The sequence below is a fragment of the Athene cunicularia genome (assembly GCF_003259725.1).
Source record: "Athene cunicularia isolate RWA chromosome 1 unlocalized genomic scaffold, athCun1 chr1_part1, whole genome shotgun sequence".
NCBI lineage: Eukaryota > Metazoa > Chordata > Aves > Strigiformes > Strigidae > Athene > Athene cunicularia.
Genome location: NW_020799091.1, coordinates 35,749,334 through 35,768,348, shown reverse-complemented (window position 1 = coordinate 35,768,348; position 19,015 = coordinate 35,749,334). Strand labels below are relative to the sequence as shown.

General features: G+C 37.7%; 1 protein-coding gene across 9 annotated transcripts in view; it reads left to right on the top strand.

The window, feature by feature from the left end:
* The window catches only part of DIAPH3 (diaphanous related formin 3), a 240,273-nt gene that overhangs the window by 214,901 nt on the left and 6,357 nt on the right, over positions 1-19,015 (top strand). Inside the window, exon 28 of one of the 9 annotated variants that reach the window (XM_026851921.1) lies at positions 17,009-17,036. The exons of the other annotated variants lie outside the window; for them this stretch is intronic. Coding sequence (XP_026707722.1) covers positions 17,009-17,036 — 28 coding nt within the window. The remainder of the gene's footprint in view (positions 1-17,008; positions 17,037-19,015) is intronic. 9 annotated transcript variants of the gene reach the window in all.

Here is a 19,015-nt window from a genome sequence, read left to right as displayed (position 1 = left end):
ACTGTGGGGGAGTGAGTGAACAGGTGTGGGGCTTAGTTGCCAGCTGGGGTTAAACTACAACTGAGGTTGTATTAGCTGATCTAATAAACTAAAGCTGCCAGGGGAGGGGAACCTTAATCCATTTTACTCCTACCAGTTTGATGCCAGCACCAGCAATAGATGCCCAGAGTCTGGAGAGGGATCACAGGTCAGCAGGAGAGCACCTGGAGAGCAGCACAAAGGAATTCCAGCCACAAAGTCAGCTTCAACAGGGGCCCAACTTAAATGCCTCTATGCAAACACACATAGCATGGGAATAAACAAGAGGAGCTAGAGATGTGTGCACACCTACAGGGCTACGATCTTATTGACATCATGGAGATGTGGTGGGATAGATCCTATGACTGGAGAGTTGGAATAGAAGGATATAGGCTCTTTAGGAGGGACAGGCAGGGGAGACAATGAGGGGATGTTGCCCTCTATGTCAATGACCAGCTGGTGTGCACAGAACTCTACCTTGGGATAGATGGGAACTGACCAAGAGCTTATGCACCAGGATTAAAGGGAGGGCAGGGACAGGTGACATTACATTGGGGTTTACTACAAGCCACCTGACCAAGAAGACCGAGCAGATGAGGGCCTCTATAGAGAGATAGGAACAGCCTCACATTCACAAGCCCTGGTCCTCATGGGGAACTTCAACCACCTCAATATCTGTTGGAGAGACAACACAGCAGGGCAGAAGCAGTGCAGGAGGTTCCTGGAATGTGTTGATGATACCTTCCTTCTCCAAGTGATAGAGGAGCCAATGAGGAGAAGTGATATGCTGGACTTTGTTCTCACCAAAAAAGAGGGGCTGGTGGGGAATGTGAAGCTCAAGGGCAGCCCTAGATGCAGTGACCATGAAATGGCAGAGTACAGGGTCCTTAGAGCAGCGAGGAGGGCACACAGAAAGCTCTCTACCCTGTATTCAGGAGAGCAGACTTTGGCCTCTTCAGGGATCTGCTTTACAGAGTCCCATGGGATAAAGCCCTGGAGGGAGGAGGGGCCCAAGAAATCTGATTAATATTCAAGATTCACCTCCTCCAAGCTCAGGAGCGATGCATCCTGATGAAGAGGAAGTCAGGTAAGAACACCAGGAGGCCTGCGTGGGTGAACAAGGAGCTTCTGGACAAGCTTAAACAGAAAATGAAGCCTATAGGGTGGAAACAAGGACACGTAGCCTGGGAGGAGTACAGAGAAATTGTCTGAATAGCCAGGGATCGAATTAGGAAAGCCAAAGCTCTGATAGAATTAAATTGGTTCAGGGACATCAAGGGCAACAAGAAAAGCTTTTACAGGTAAACTGGTGATAAAAGGAAGACTAGGGAAAATGTGGGCCCTCTCCAGAAGGAAATGGGAGACCTGGTTATCTGAATATGGAGAAAGCTGAGGTACTCAATGACATTTGTGCCTCAGTCTTCATGGACAAGTGCTCCAGCCACACCACACAAGTTGCAGAAGGCAAAGGCAGGGACTGGGAGAATGAGGAACCTCCCAGTGTAGGAGATCAGGTTTGAGACCATCTAAGACCTGGTGAGATGCATCTGCAGGTCCTGTGGGAACTGGTGGTTGAAGTGGCTAAGCCACTATCTATCATATCTGAGTTGTGGCAGACTGGTTAAGTTCCCACTGATTGGAAAAGGGGAAGCATAACCCCCATTTTTAAAAAGGGAAAAAAGGAAGACCCAGGGAACTACAGGCCAGTCAGTCTCACGTCTGTGTCTCTTGCAAGATCATGGAGTGGATTGTCCTGGAAACTATGCTAGGGCACATGGAAAATAAGGAGATGGCTGGTGACAGCCAACATGGCTTCACTGAGGACAAATTGTGCCTGACATTTGATGGCCTTCTATGACGGCTTTATAGGGTTTATGGATAAGGGAAGAGCAACTGATGTCATCTACTTAGACTTGTGCAAAGTATTTGACACTGCCCTGTAGGATGCGCTTGTCTCTAAATTGGACAGACATGGATTTAAGAGATGGACCAGTTGGTGGATAAAGAATTGGCTTGATGGTCACACTCAAAGAGTTGTGGTCAGCGACTCAATGTCCAAGTGGAGACCAGTGACAAGTGGCATTTTTTAGGGGTCAGTATTGGGACCAGTGTGCTGGTTTTTGGTGACACTGACAGTGGGATTGAGTGCACCCTTAGCAAGTTTGCCGACAACACCAAGCTGTTGTGGAGTGGTCTAAGGCATGTGCTATCCAGAGGGACCTTGACATGATTGAGATGTGGGTCCATGCAAACCTCACGAAGTTCAACAAGGCCAAGTGCAAGGTCCTGCACATGGATTAGGGCAATCCCAAACACAAATACAGCCTGGGTGTTGAGTGGATTGAGAGCAGCCCTATGCTGAAGGACTTGGGGGTATTAGTGGATGAAAAAATGTGAGACAGCAATGTGTGCTCACAGCTCAGAAAGCCAACTGTATCCGGCCAGCAGGTCGAGGGAGATGGTGTCCCCACTGTACTTTGCTCTCTAAGACCCCCCTGGAGTGCTGTGTTCAGTTCTGGGGCCCCCAGCCTAAGAAGGAGCAAGTCCAGAGAAGGGCCGTGAAGATGATCAGGGGACTGGAGCACCTCCCCTATGAGGACAGGCTGAGAGAGTTGGGATTGTTCAGCCTGGGGAAAAATAAGGCTCCAGGGAGACATTATAGCAGCCTCCCAGTACTTAAAGGAGGGCAATGGGCCCCCTGTATCAGAGTGTAGTGATGAGATGAGGGCTAGCGGTCTTAAACTGATAGAGAATAGTTTTAGAGTGAATATAACTATATATCACTCTTTACCGTGAGGGTGGTGAGACACTGGCACAGGTTGTCCAGAGAAGCTGTGGCTGCCCCCTCCCTGGAACTGTTCAAGGCCAGGTTGGACGGGGCTTTGAGCAACCTGGTCTAGTGGAAGGTGTCCCTGCCCATGGCAGGAGGTTGGAACTACATGATCTTTAAGGTCCCTTTCAACCCAAACTGTTCTATGATTCTGTGATTAATAAAAGAAAATAATATTGGAGGATGACAGGTGTGCAGTTAAGTTTTCCCTTTTCTTAACCATGCCCAATCAAAATAATCACTTCTCTGTAGAACTCTTTTGTGTAATATTTTACTCAGGTAGGGGAAGAAATTCCATTTTTATCTGCAATCAATGCAGTACTTTTAAACAATCAGTGGAGGCTTATAAGTGATGACCATTCCCAATACATTTTAAAGCAACTCTAGAAGTCCCTTTTTATGATTCTGTCATCTTCCAAAATCATTCAGTCTTTTCATACCAAGCTTTCATTTATTCTTTATGTTGCAGAATCCATAAGGCTTACTCAGTAGCACTTCACTTTAATAGTTCTTCATCTGAGTCAGTAAGAATTACAGAATTTAGCTCTTAAGCCTTTTTTTCTTTGGAAAATAGGAGAAAAAGTGAGCATTCAAGAAAAGCAATAAGTCATAGGAAAAAAAAAACACAAGAGAAATATAATGCTCTGTGAACTTTATTGTTCATGAAGCTTGGTTACTACACATTTGTGTTCCTTAGTTGATAGACTGTTTAAGTGAATTTTGCTTACTGCTCTGCATAGACTAATCATGCTGTCCTGCCTGAAATGCATGGGTAATTTTTGTGTTAAGTTTGACTACTGAATTCACGTGATGTGACTAAATGTCACCGAGGTTGAATTATAAAGTTTGAATCTTTATATCTAACAGTCTATTTTTTGACAAATGTTATGATACAATTTAACAAGTGTATCTCACTTTGAAGCTGGGTTTGAACCAGATGACCTTGAGAGAGGTCTCCTCCAGCCTAAACTATTCTATTATCTGAGAGAACTATGCCTCCTTATTAAATCTTGTAGAATTAAAAGACATAAGCAAATTTTAAAGTTACTAGACATGCAAATGTCTTGAATATGAAGGATTTCTTTCCATCAGAAGCCATATAAATGTTCTGTTCATTAATTTTAGTAATATTTTCATATTCATATAGAAAATTAGCAGCTCCTTGATTAACATAAAAAGACATTTTGTCTTGCATTCCTCAGGTTCAGGTTTTAATAAGGCACCAGACATTTCAGAGAAGTGTGTCAGGAATTTTTTCAGGGCATCTATTCTACAGTACCAAAGTCTTCTGTACTTCAATTTCATACCGGCAATAACCTTGGCATTTCTTTGCACCTTCTTTATCAGGGAAATCTGAAGCTTAAAAGGCTTTATCATTCCAACTGACTTCCTTTTTAGGATGGTAAACTAAAGTGTACTTTCTTTGGACTTCTTTACGACTATGAATTCACTGGTCATGTAACTAAAGCACTATCTTTACGTGTCTCCCTAAAATCCCACTGGAAAGTTATTTATTGGCAAATTTTCTAATCCTAAGTTTGATTTTGTGATGTTTAACTATAATCTGTTTATCTTCATGGCAAGATGAACAGTTCTACAAGCTGTACTACTATGTTTTACTTGCTCAGGATTCACTTGCATAACTTCAACAGATCACAAATTTGATCAAAAATTTAGTGACTCTGACCCATGCTTTGGCCACTGAGATATTTTCCCTAAAATACATACTGTGATAGTTACAAGGCTTAGCTCTAACTTTTTTTTTTTTTTTTCCTAGCAATATACGTATCTCAATTAATAAAGATGGAAAAATTCTTTGCACTGATGGAATTAAGCCTACCATAAATTTAGTAGTCTACCTTGTCACATTCAAATTGGAAAAACAAAAAAAAACACTGTCGAAAATTCAATTTAGCATTACAGAGATTACTGCAGTATAACAGTCCTTTATCTGTAGTAGTGTATAAAAGCACTTCTAACAGTGCATCAATTTTCACAGCCATTTAGTAGATTAGAAAGCAATTGTAAACAGAGTAAAACCCACATTAACTCCTGTCAACAGCCTGCCTTTTTCTCAGTTATAGATTTGTTTGAAATAACAGTGAAGTCTAAAGTGATTGCATCAACATCGCAGATTGTATTATAAATATGAATGAACCCATTGTAATGGACTGCATAGTAATATATGGCAGGCATTTGTCCTCCTCATCAAAGTAACAGCTTTTGTAAGGAAGAATAGCTGTGACATAAGGAAACATGTCACTCTACAAGAAATTATTTCTCCCACTGTGAAACAATAATTGCATAAAGCGACAGGTTTTTAAACTGTCCCTAATTTTATATTATAGTAATGGACCATGAATATAAGATTTATAAGATAAAATATAAGATATTTCATCTTATAATTGAAATAAACTGAAATCTATACATTTTAAAAAGTATTTTTAAATGAGCATTTATTTAAACAATATTACTGTTGTTTTGGGGGGAAAGAAGAAAGCTATGCATGGTTTTGTTTACTATGGAAAACTATTTTTTCTTACCAATGTTTGAAAGCAATAAATGAAGTGAGAATAAAAAGGTTACTATTTTTTTTCTGAATAGGAAGTCATCAGGTAGTGCAGTGATAATTGCAACAAATTAATCTATGGCCAGTGGTAAAAGCTGATCTTCAAAGAACTGAAGATTCTTCATACAAAATATCATCCAGAGCAGGGTGTGTTTTGCATTTCTTTTCTCATTTCTCTGGAGGATTTTTTTCCACAAGAAGATGTCTAATGTCTTTAACTAACACTGGACACTAGACATTTCCCACTGCCTGTTTCTAAACGGTGTACTAGTGCATATCTTTTTAATTGCTTCTGTCTACTAGAGTATTCCTTATAGTCTAAAATAAGGATATTTTCTCTCCTACTACTCAGTTGCTTTTGTTGGAAAACTCCGACTACCAGTGAGTTGTGATAGAGCTACCACAGTCTTACTTGCAGCTCTATGCATCCTACTATAAGCCAGTGTTTCTCTGTAGTAAAAAGGACATTACTGTATATTTGAGTTCCGAATTATTAAACACAGGATATTAAACACTGAAGACCAAATTTTCAAATGAGGACAAACATAATGGTACCCATTCATGGGAGTAAAACCTGTTAGTAAAGTAGTTATAAAGATTAAATTACAATTTACTTCATATTGTGAGAGTGAAATATGACAGTATTTATTTTCAATCAGCTGTTGCATTTCATTGTTATTTTTTGAAATATTATGGCAATTATTCAATGAAACATTTTACATGAAGAATTTACTAAAAAAAGACTTTAAATTTTCTCTGAGAAAGCTAATGGTTTTCTCCACAGAGTCCATATATTTTCTTTGATAAGCCATGTATAATTGTGGCTTCTAACCTTAAAATATTTACATTTAAATAAAAAAAGTTCCAGGAATGGTGATTTCACATTAATGAACATTCTGCTTTACCCTGTAACATCTATTTTGTAATGAATGTATTTTTGAGAATAAAATGCTTAACTGATACTATCTCTATATTATTTCAACCCAATTAAAAGAAAATCTCATGTTTTGGTAATAATAAAGGACATTTAATTAGACCTAAAGAGAAGCAGTATGAAACATCACTCAAGAAATATACAACATCAAAGAGATTTTTTCATAGTCATGTCATTTTTTCATTTCTATTTTTTCAACAATGTTTTTTCAAACAAAGAAAATCCAGGTGCCTGAGTGTACTTTTTTAAATTGGACCCAGAATCCTACTGTATTGTAACTTGCTACTGTTAAATGCTCCTATTTAGTGGATTTTATATCTCCAAGTCAAATAAGTCTGCACAAAGTTTAAGTGCTGAGCTGAGCCCTAGATTTATATAATCATAGATGTGGATATCTTGCCTTTTCCTGTCCTTCTTTTCCCTATACGCTATCAGGTGCGGCTGAAAATCATTTTTCAAAACTTTCTCATCCATCATAAGTGTTTAATTCTTTCCAAGGTGCTTTATCATCTAACACAGATTCATATATAGTCAGTGTTTTAGATAAATGTATATAATTAACTTTATATCACAGTAATTTTATTATCATTAGCTATCTTAATAATCGGTCTTTTTAAAGAAGTCTTAAACACCATTTAAGACCAAGTGAAACTGCAAAGTTGGTTGAAACAAGAACTGGTGAAAGTCCTGATGTTAGAAGGCAAGCTATCCTCTCATTATGACCTGATTTAGAATGAAATCCTCACAAGAAGAATTGCTGTTGAAACTAGTCTGTTATTACTGAACAAGCAGTACAGTCTCCTCCTAATGACATTCACGTCACCCTTAAAGCAGTCAAGAATCACTATTCTCTGAATAGAAGAAATGTCTTCCCAGGGCAGGTGAGGACTCCCAGTCCAAGGTTTACCAGTCTTTCTGGCTGGGAAGTTGTATCTATGCATCCTCTACAGCCAGCCAGGTATCACCCACAACTCTACTCTGAGTGGTGTATGTCTGTCATGTACTTCATTTAGCTACTTCAGCCCACTTCTCTATCTGATGTACAGCACTCCTGTTTGAAAAAACATTTTTTAAAGAATATCGTTCAGAAATGACTGTTCAAAGCTGGCAGCTTTAGACACATGTGAAGCAGGTAAGTTCACAGTTTGATGCAGATATATTCTACTTAATTACATGGGATCTGATTTGCTTGCCCTCACTATCTATTTAAAACTAATCTAAGCTAGGCACTCTCTCTAATCAAAAGAAGACAATAGATATCTAAAGTATTTGAAGACTGCCTGTTTTCCCTTGACTAGTCCCCTTGTCAGTGCAATCTCTTTGCCATTATTGTCCTGCAGAGTCGAGCATAATGATTCTGCACTGGGGCTACAATACTCTACAATTTTATGTTGGTGAAATATAGCACTAGTGGGTGCATAGGATCTGTAGACAACATCTCACACTTTGTGTTGCACTCAGAAATTATGTAATTTGTGTGGTTAGTACGATACAAAATCCCTCAGCCACCTACAAACAGTTCATCTACTTGCCTATAAAAAAGGTGTCTCTTAAATTTGAAATACATTTCAGCTGGTTCTTTGTGTGTCACAGTCATTCTTACATGCATGAAGGAATATGGTACATAATCTGATGAGGGAAATGGCATTTCTATTTTAATTCTGTTGGGCATAGGTAATTTAGATTTGTTTCTGAATGAAAGATGGAATATAGCATTAAAGTCCATTAAACATCATGAAAAGACTAATCAAAATAGTTTTTTCAAAAGACTGAGTCCTAATGAACTGCATGTGTTTGTTTCATAGCAAAAATACCTTTTCTGTGGGGTTTTTTAATTATTATTCTTGCCTTTCTCATGTTGAAACCTTTCTTTACTAATTCTTTAGCTTTATCTGTTAGGGAATAATTTGAATTTAACATATTTAGCTTGTTTACAAGTGAGAGGCAAATAACCTTTAATATATGCATAAAATATAATGATAAGTTCCAATGAAAATATTTTGTTTACTGCTTATTTTGAATGGCAATGAGACTATATGAATTCAAGTAGTGTTGAATAGCAGGTGCTGTTATAGTTTTTAAAACTGCATACTATTTTTATCCTCTCTTTTTTTTGAAAAACTTGTGCATACTCTACATAAGCACTGTTATGGAAATTTATTTTTTTTTGTGACCATAAAATATTTTCATGGGACTCAAATCACTTTTCCTGTAATTCTTCTATCTACTAAGCTAGCTATCTTACTTAACAAAAGTAGTATCTAACAATTACAGAGGTGCCTTGCTATACAAAGCATCACATTTATATCTTCATCCCTGAAGACTAAACACTTAGTCCTTCATGAATATAAGTTTCTTAGGTTTGAATGTACAGTACTGTAGTTTGTAAGTTTTGTGTGACCAGGTCTTCCAGGACAGCCAGGACTAAGCCAAGTTCAGTTTAAAGCAGTGATGATTTTCCTGTGAAGGGCAGGATTCCATATACCAGCACAATAGAAGAAATCATTTATTTTATAGGCTGATGTTAAATCCTGAATAAGTTTCAAGTTTGTCAGAAACTACAAAGCTACACAAAAGTATGGGTATCTCAACTCTGTAAGAACCTAAACAACTCTATGTCTACTTAAGAAAAAGATTAGTGAACATGAAGGATTCCTAAAAAAAAGAAAAAATTGTGATAGCTAATGGCTGAGCAGCATACTTAATAATGACAACTTCCACATCTACAGTTCTTGTCAATATGTTATATACAAAACAGAGTTCCCCTGTTTATATCCAAACTGTTCACTGTAGCAACCAAAATATAATTTAATTCTCTTCTTTATGCAGCCAGAAGAAGCTTTGTGACATTCTATAGGTTGTGTTTAATAGGTGGTGAAATCCATACCCATGATGTTCTGTTAGGCCTTAAAATCACAAAATCTGCACTCTGTCCTCCTCGCCCTCGTAGAGAACATACGATCTCTACAATCTGCAGACTTTGCTGCAGTCAAAAGTCGGAACCTTCCAGATAGAGAGGTTACCTTTAGATGTCTGGAGTGCAGGCATTCACATCTGAGTTAGTTACCCAAAGCTCTCTTTACCTGTTCAAAGTGTCTACAACAGAGTGAAATGAAGCACAGTTAAGAAGTGCTTGTTTCTCCTCATTGACTATGAAGGGAGCCTAAGGCAACTAGCACAAATTCATTCGGTCCAGTGAATCTCGTATTGGGATCAACAGCCTTTGTTCAGGCACAAGGACGCACAGCACTAAACATGCTCTTCTTTCAAATAATTTTATAAAACACTGAAAAAAAGCTGGTTTTGTTTCTGTAGCTGCAATACGTATGTATCTCTAGTCAACAAATTATATGTCTTTCATAGCTGTAGTTATAATAAGCTCAGTTAGATGTGTGGTTTCTGGTTTGAAATTTAACAGAATATTTTAGAGTATTCATTACCACCAAGAAAAAAAAAAAAAAAAAAAAAAAAAAAAAAAAAAAAAAAAAAAAAAAGTGGAAATGGGGAAATGCACCTATACAAATTTAATCAGACTTTTGGTTTAAGCTGTATACTCTTAGATAACAAAAGAGTTAAATTTTTACATCTACGTCAGCTTATTGAAACAGTCCTGTTTTTAAAGTTAACTTATGGAAAAAACCTGTGTGATTACTAAGCTCAGAAAAAGAAAACATTTTTTAAGAGAACTTGTCAGATAAATCCTCAAATTATCTGAATTCTTAGAGGTAGAGGATATTCTCCCTTCCCCACTTCCTTCTCCATAGTTTTCTTCAGTTAATATGTTTCTAGAGTAAAAATATATAAATATCTGACCTACTATTTTTGCTCCAAAATTTTTACAAATGTCTTTGGAGTCTGCTGAATTATTATTCTTAACACTATTGGCTAATGTTGAGAATCTAGATTTATAAGTGGTATTGTATTATTACACAAAACTGAAAATTATATTTCTTCTATAGGATGCTACTTGGAAATTAATACTAACAAGCTTGAGATTTGCATTTTAATAAATTTTACTTAGATCACAGTGAGCCAGGCTGAACATTGGGAGATTTTTCAATAGCATTTGTTTTCCTTCTTAGTGTTTAAAGAGATTTGGGGATAGCATTACTCTTTTGAAATAAGTACTAATGAAGACACTAGAAAAGATTTGAGAATATAACTAGCATATTTAGTATGAGTGAGTAACTTCATTGATGAGCTAGCAATGTGTTTACAGAACATGTTCGTTCTAGAAAGAAGTGTCATTATGATAATTATTATATGTAGTGTGTTTCCTAAAAAGTGTTTTTAGCATCTCTTTAGAATATGGTGGGAGAAAAAGAATTTTCTTTTTTAGAATTTTTCAATGATTGTGCCTATATACAAGATGAGAATAACCTATGGACATCCTGGTCTGTATGAATTTATGTACATGTAAACTGTATGCTTACTTTGTGTTCCAAAAAATCTTTCCAGGTGTTCTCATTGTTCTTAAATTTTTGAAGAGTATTGACGCAACTTCTAATTGGCTGTCTTCCACTATCTTCAGTTACATAGGGAATAATGAGGTGGGGGTGTGAAACACAATTTTTATGCACATTTCATTTAATAGTTGCTGCTGTTTTTCAGTGTTTCCACACAATTGGCAAAGCTCACCCAAAAAGCAAGTTGAAAAGCACAGACTGTAAAGAATGTTTCTGCCATGAACAAGACTGATGATGTCTGGTTTAAATGAAGTCCTAGTGTGTCTGTAGGTTTACATGTGAGAAGGAAATGCAGAATACATTGCTCGGACATGATCATGGGGTATGTGCTTGGAGCTGAAGCCTAGGCTTGCAGAGAGGTGTAGGCTAACATAAACTGATACAGTAGACAACTGAACAAAAGCCTAAAGAGAAAAAAAAATGGAATTATGCTAAAGTCTGCCTTGAAAGTCTTAAATCTGTCATGTGAACAGCTTTCATCAGATTTAGATAAACAGTAGCACCTGTGTGAGTACAGAGTTGTTAAAGTATCTGCAGTTTTACTGGGTGTGCTTTGGGGTGGATTTAACTTTCTGCATGGCTGCCCGTTTATTGCTGTGCTTTGTATTGGTAACTAAAACAATGGTGATACCACACCAGTGTTTTGGCTATTGCTGAGCAGTGCTGCACAACCTCAAGCCTTTCTCTCCCTCCCTCCATGCCCAAAATACACACAGCAAGGATGCTGGGGTTGGGCAGGAGAGGGACCTGGCCAGTCACAGAGGGACTTGGGGGTGCTGATTGACAGCCGGCTGAACAGGAGCCAGCAGTGTGCCCAGGGGGCCAAGAAGGCCAATGGCATCCTGGCTTGTGTCAGCAATAGCGTGGCCAGCAGGGACAGGGAAGGGATCTTACCCCTGTCCTCGGCACTGGTGAGGCCGCCCCACAATTCCTGTGTTCAGTTTTGGGCCCCTCACTACAAAAAGGACATTGAATGACTCGAGCGTGTCCAGAGAAGGGCAACGGAGCTGGTGCAGGGTCTGGAGCACAGGTCGTACGGGGAGCGGCTGAGGGAACTGGGGGTGTTTAGTCTGGAGAAGAGGAGGCTGAGGGGAGACCTCATCGCCCTCTACAGCTACCTGAAAGGAGGTTGCAGAGAGCTGGGGGTGAGACTCTAACCAAGCAACAAGTGACAGGACAAGAGGGAATGTCCTCAAGTTGCGTCAGGGAAGGTTTAGACGGGATATTAGGAAGCATTTCTTTACAGAACGGGTTGTTGGGCGTTGGAATGGGCTGCCCAGGGAGGTGGTGGAGTCCCCATCCCTGGAGGTGTTAAGAGTCGAGTCAATTTTGCGCTGAGGGATATGGTGTAGTTGGGAACTGTCAGTGCTAGGTGAACAGTTGGACTGGATGATCTTCAAGGTCCTTTCCAACCTAGATGATTCTGTGATTCTGAGGTTCGGCAGGGACATAATTGGCACTGCTGACCCAAACTGACACCCCATACTATATGATGTCACGCTCAGCAATAAAAACTCAGGGAAAGGAGGAGGAAGCTGGAACATTCATGGTCAAGGGAAGGAGGAGGAAGCTGGAATGTTCATGTTATGGTGTTTGTCTTCCTAAGCACCTGAGGCTCTGCTTTCCAGGAGCTGTCTGGACATCTGCCTGACAAAGGAAAATAGTGAATGAACTTCTTATTTTGCTTTGCTAGCACACACAGATTTTGCTATCTGTATTAAACTGTAATTATCTCTATCCACGTCTTCTTGCCTTCTTTCTATTTTCTCCTCACCCCACAGAAAAGGGGAATGAGCAAGAGGCTGGATGGATGTTTGACTGTTGGCCAGGGTCAACCCACCACAACAGTAATTCTTTTTTAATGTATTATGTTCCAACCTTAAACATATTTTGAAAGGATTGCATTTTTTTCAGCTTCCTTCAGAAAGTCAGTTCACAGGTTTTATGCTTTAATGTGTCATAGTATGAATAATATTTAGTTGAATACCCAAAGTAACTAAGAAAGGAAAGCATTAATGCTAATTCAGATAAACTTCAGTGGTCTTTGCTGTAATCCGTTGTCCTCTGAATTCTTGCGCTGTTGAAGCTTTTACATGTAACATGAGAAAGCATTTGACTGTGCATGCTACAGAGAAATAAGTTAAGCATATATTTTTCTCTTTGTGACTGACTGGACTTGTGTATTATTATTTTAATTACCCCTCAGGCAATCCTCTGATGTGTGATCGTGTGCAGGTCAATGTTCTGTGAGTCCTTCAACATGACAGTTCATGGAATAATTATCCTGTCATCACACCTTGATTCATTGTTACGTTGTTTCTTAGGGTTTTTCTCTTACTCACATTTGCTTAGCAACCAGATCACACATCTCTTATACTTATTATTCAAGTAATCACCCTCTGCAGCACATAGATGCATCAATTAAAGCTTTACAATGAAGTATATTGTTCTGTGTAGAATCCTCAGGTGTCAGGAATTAAAAATTGATTTTAAATGGTGCAGGCCTTCTTCAAATGGCTAGCCTGTGTTTATATTAAACAAACAAACATGCTAACAATTCTAAACAAAAAATGTGATGGGTCGCAATCAATAGAAAATGGATGATAAAATTATATTCTGTTCTTAAAGTGCTTAGTCTTTTTTAGAGATTTGCCAATTTGCATGCAGCTTGGAAATGTCTGAGTGCCAAATATCTATTTTAGATGTGTTTTTTCAGACACAAATCAATTTTGTACCTGCTTTATTTACTCTTACCTATATTATTTGTTAAAAGTTTCTGGCTAATTTTCAGATTTGGGTAAATTTCACAGCAAATTATTATTAGAATGAAATTCGAGTACCCAGAAGCTGTCAGAATGGTTCAGTGATTTAATGTTGGCATCCTGCAGCTTTCACTGTAATCAGCAGATGCTCTGGCATTACCATAAATGTTTTCTTAACTGTCTCTGTCAAGAAAAAAAAAGAAAATAGTTTTCCTGTTTGGAGTCTGCTGTTTCTGATTAAATTCGGTTTGGCTTCTTTTGCATAGTTAATATACCATGATGATATCTAACCATTTGTTTTTAATATCACCTTTTGAGCTAAACACATTTGCAAGGCTGCTTTGTCACTCAGAACAGACAAATGAAAACCAAGTCTATGTATAAGAATCCTTTGTTTCATGGCTTGGGAGGTCTTAATGCCTTCTGCCTTGATTTCTCAGTGAGTGTAAAGGGCTCATTTTTTCAGTCTCTCTCATTTTTTCATATTCTACAGAAGAGCTTTCTTCTGTAAGCACTAAGATGTGTTTTCTTTTTCTTGAAATTAAAAAAAATCCTCTCTGATATAGCAAGATTAATTTCTGTTAGCTGGTTATCGCTAAAATGTAATTACATGCAGCTGATTAGGAAAAGAGGAAACTGGAAATGCTACATTTGGCTTCCAATGTTTTTAATATACCGAAGTGACTGCTAAGAGTCTAACTGTTAGAACATAGAGCAGTAAATTTGTTCATCACATGAAAAATGCAAACCATTAATGATGTTAAGCACAGCATTTTGAATTCACAAGGACTGGATTATAACCCATGACAGTGTGTCTCAAATTTGTCTCCTATGATAATTCAGTGATATTTGGAAGAGTCAATAAAAGCCATCTTTAAAAATTAATTCCTCTTTTAGACTCTCTTGAAATCCTGGTCCACTTTCAAAGTGATTTCTCACACTTGCAAAGTACAGTTGTTGATGTCAAAATACATGTATGGCTAGATCGTGTGCGGAGTAGAAAATTTTTTTATGTCCCATATCTCTCCACACATGAGCAAGGCCCAATTACAGTCCATCCCAAAGAGAGGAAATAATTAAGTGAAAGCACATAGCATTAATTAGAGCTTCATATATAGAGCGAGAAGAATTGTCAAAAGAATATATATACAATATTGCAGAGTATGGGGAGGATGAATCACTTTTCCTCTGCCTTTATTTCCCAATATTTGGTTTTGTGTGAGGCTCTTCTTGAAAATGTACTATTTTCTGCTACACAGTTTGACTGTTTTCTGCAGAGTTTTGTCAGAGGAAAGAAAGGACCATAATTGTAATTGTTCAAGCATTATCATTACACGAACTAAGATGATTTGGCTTCATGCCGTCTCTAGTATATTCATGAAGGCAATCTTAGATGTTAATTTACAGAGGTGAAACTTCACGATCAGGTCTGCTTCTGTCCTGTTGACAAGCACCCATGCTCTAAAGAAGCACAGATATCTTTAAGCTGACATCAATATTGTGTAAATCTGTTTTTGATCTACTTAGTATTTGGAGTTCTCATAAATACTTTTCCAGGTTGGTAAATCACTACACTCTCACCTGTCATAGCAACAACAGCATGCAGCGCTCTCTGTTACCCTACTTCCCTCCAGAGAAGGGAATGTTTTAAAAACATTTTAAAATGAGAGCAGCCTGAGACTGTATGCTATACTTGCAGTCTTTTGAATAATAGTGAACAATAGCCCACTGTGACTGTGACCTGTGTGGGCAAGAACTGCCCAACAACATTTATCCGGTACCTGTTACAGGAATGTGAGAAAATTACACTTCTACTCAACTATTAAAACCCACCTAATTTACTTTCAGCTCTAGCCTTCCATCTTTATGCTGCTCCCAAAAACATTTGCAAGACTCTGTCGATCCCCCTTTCCCTTAGAAGCAGATTGATTCCTTAGGAGAGAAGTGCAACAGGTGATGAGGTAAAGACAATTTTTCCCATCAGTTTGATCTGACATTACAAAATATTTGTGCTCTGCCTTCAGGCAATGCAACCTACAAACACTCTGATTGCTGATTTAAACATGGGAATAGAAGTTTGGACTAAAAATAGGAAATACAAATTGTATGATTTTATAGCAGTTATTAGAATAGTTAGGGAGTAGCTTGTAAAAATTTAATATCAAGAACAGTGGATAAGAAATTATTTAGCATTAAACTATTAAGGCAATTACTAGACATAGTTACACAGGGCTTTTTTAAAATTTTTATGCTAAATAGTAAATACTTAACAGAAACAGTAGTGTTATTTAGAACTACAGTGAGTGGAAACTCATAAATATCAGGTCAGTTTTTAAGACTTGCTTTGTTGTTTGGATTTGTTGGGGTTTTATTTTAAGGAGGTAGGAGGCTTCCTGCAGTGTTTTTCTCCACAATTGATAAAAAAAAAAAAATACAAATCATGTGTTTCTTTTCCATTTTGGTTATTTTCATCAGCATATTATCGTTACTTATAGCTGTCAGTGGCTGTCCTTTGATGACAGCACTCTTTATGCATATTCCTGAAATTCTTTATCGAAGTGCATCTTGAAAGCAGTATTCATCTATAGGTAGATGCTATGCAGACAGATTTGGAGACTAAATGTGTCTACTGCTCAAAAGCATTAGTGGTGGTTTAGTATGTGGGATCTACCTAAATTATCATTGGCTATGAACCTCTATGTATATTGTCACTAACTTACAGAGTCATCAGTTTTGATTCTTTTAACTCTAAAGAGGATTAGGAATGGCAAGCTACAATAGTGAACAAAGTTAAAAAACAAGTAATAAACCACATTTCAGGGATTTTAAATAGTCTAAATATGTGAACTTCCAGTTTTATCATTGTAATGTCCTGATCATTTCCTGACTTAAAGAAGAGAAGAAGTTGATGTTTATCGTGTTTGTACCTTGAGAGACATCCCATAAATACCTAGGCTGCATAACATTTCTGGTCACTGCCTGAAGACCCACTGCCACTGGGTATCCATGTAGATCAATATTTTTTTAACCCACTTCATTCTAACATAAATAAGAAGATTAATTTATTATATACTAATACTAAATCTATGCCAAATTATTTATTAATTTTGAAATTGAGACACATTTAGTTTTTTTAAAATTATTCAAACCATGTGCTCTAAAAATTAATAATGACCACAAAGTAGGTTTCTATTTTGGAAGTTTCTATCTTGTATCTTGCAGTTTCCTAGAAGCTCCTACATGTGCATTCATTTGGGGAAAGATGCATGAGAAGACACAGAAGATCCACTGTTATTCAGAGTGAAATAGGGAGGATGCCAAACTCCTAAGTCTGAATTAGCCATCAGAGGTTTCTTTTCTCACATATAAAAATCTTGGGTGATTTCTGTCAGTCTGATCCACACTTTTGTTCTCTCTTCATTTTGACAGGCACTCAAGACTTTCATTTAAATCCCAGGTGAGAATATATTAGTTTAAACAGAGAAATTGGTCCCAACTCAATGCAAATGCAAAGTACATTTCAAAAAGATAGGAAAAAAGATTAAATGGAGTGATCAACAGGAACTTAAAGTAGTCTTTGAGAAAATGTAGGTAGGTAACGGATTAAAAGAATTTTTAAAGGCTTTGCTTTAGGACCAAATAAAAGGGAGCTGGTCTAACATAGTTCCTCTCATCACAATTTAGTTTGCTCACAGTTTGTAATTGATTTTCTTTGAAATTTAGTTTCTATAAATCCTCTATGCTAGGCTCACTTAGTGCTGACATACTCTATTCTTACCTTTTAAATTAACAAAAATCCCTATATTCACTGTTTCTGAAAACTTTGTCTCATCTAATTGAACTTACTGATTAGTGTTTATTCCTCGTGTTTCACACCTTTTTAATGCAACACTGAAGAACAGCAGCAACTATTAAATGAAATGTGCATAAAAATTATTTTTTTAGAGGTTCCAAAAATCAGTAACACTTCTCCATGCCTCATTAATTACTGTCTGCTTTAGATGTGTCATGTTGTCATGTTGTGAGCATTTATTATGATATAAGAAATTACTTAACAAGCACAGACCATTTGAGTACAGCTACCACTCCTTTAGGTGTTAGGGCTGAGGCTTCAGGGTGTAACTGAAATGTCGTAACAACACATAGCACTCCTTTAACATTTCAGAGACATTCTCCAATCCTAATTTTGTCAGTCACAGAAATTGTTGAAAAAATCTGAAACTAATAAAAAGTGGCAATAAAAAATATTTAAAGTCTTTTATATTATACAGTCTAGCAAGGAGCTATCCCATTCTTTTTATGAGTGATGTTATGTAATAGACATGGACCTTCTAGCTATAGCATTCTTTCATATTATATCTAAATTATGCTTCTAGGTGGTAAGGCAGGCTTTTAAGAAAGGTAATTAGGTCTTGTTGTGTTCTAAAACCAATGCCAAGGGCTGGGAATGGATTTCAACTATTCAGCTAACTTCAGGCTGTATAAATGACATCAAGGAAAGATGGGTTTCTGAAAAAACTCGGGGTTCACAACTGTCTGGTATCTTAGGCTCTAATAGGAATTGGGGGATCAGTGGAGGAAACGAGACCCTCATTTCATACTTGAGAGGAAAACAATTAATTAATTACTTTCTTGCTGGCATTTCTGATAGTAAACATCCAAGTGTTTGGAATCCGGAAGTTCAAAATGACAATTTTCAGAATTAGTGGGGGGTTTTAATTGGAAAATTTAAAATAGGGAATGCTAAAAGACAGATGGAGTCATCTTATCTCTAAGCTATTGTGGTGGATTGGTCTCGAGTGGCAGCCAAACTCCCATTCATTCAGTCCTCTCTTCGGTGGACAGGGATGGTGAGGGGAAGAGGAAGAACAGGAGCAAGAAAGCTCATGGGTCAGGGTAAAGACAGTCAGATCACTTACCAGTTACTGTCATGGGCAACACAGACTCAACCTTGGGAAAATTAATTTGTTGCCAATTTGTGCAGAAATATATATGTATATACACCTATTGATTTGGATATTGGGAAACAAAACCCAAAAAAATCAAAATCAAAACACTTAGGGAAAATGCACTCCTTTCTCAGGCTTGGCTTAATTCCAGACCCCTCTCCTACCTTGTTATCACTGGCAGGTTACACTAGGTCCCATCAGTGAGACAACTACTGGCACAAAGGGGTGACAGGCTCAGCTGTTCCCTGCAGTGGGTACTTTGGAGCCATCTGAAACCAACTGTGTCCAGCATGGGGCAACCCCTGTCTTCTCCTCACAGAAGTCGCTCTGCAACCCCCCTGCTTATCAAAACTTTGCTAGCTACACTCGATACAGCCATCTGCTTTAGAGCTGAAGCTAGATGCAGCTGAAGTGGGAATTTGGAACCTCCACCTTGTCCTCAGCTTAAAAACAGAGCTCCTCAAAATTTCTGCCAGCAGTGGTCATA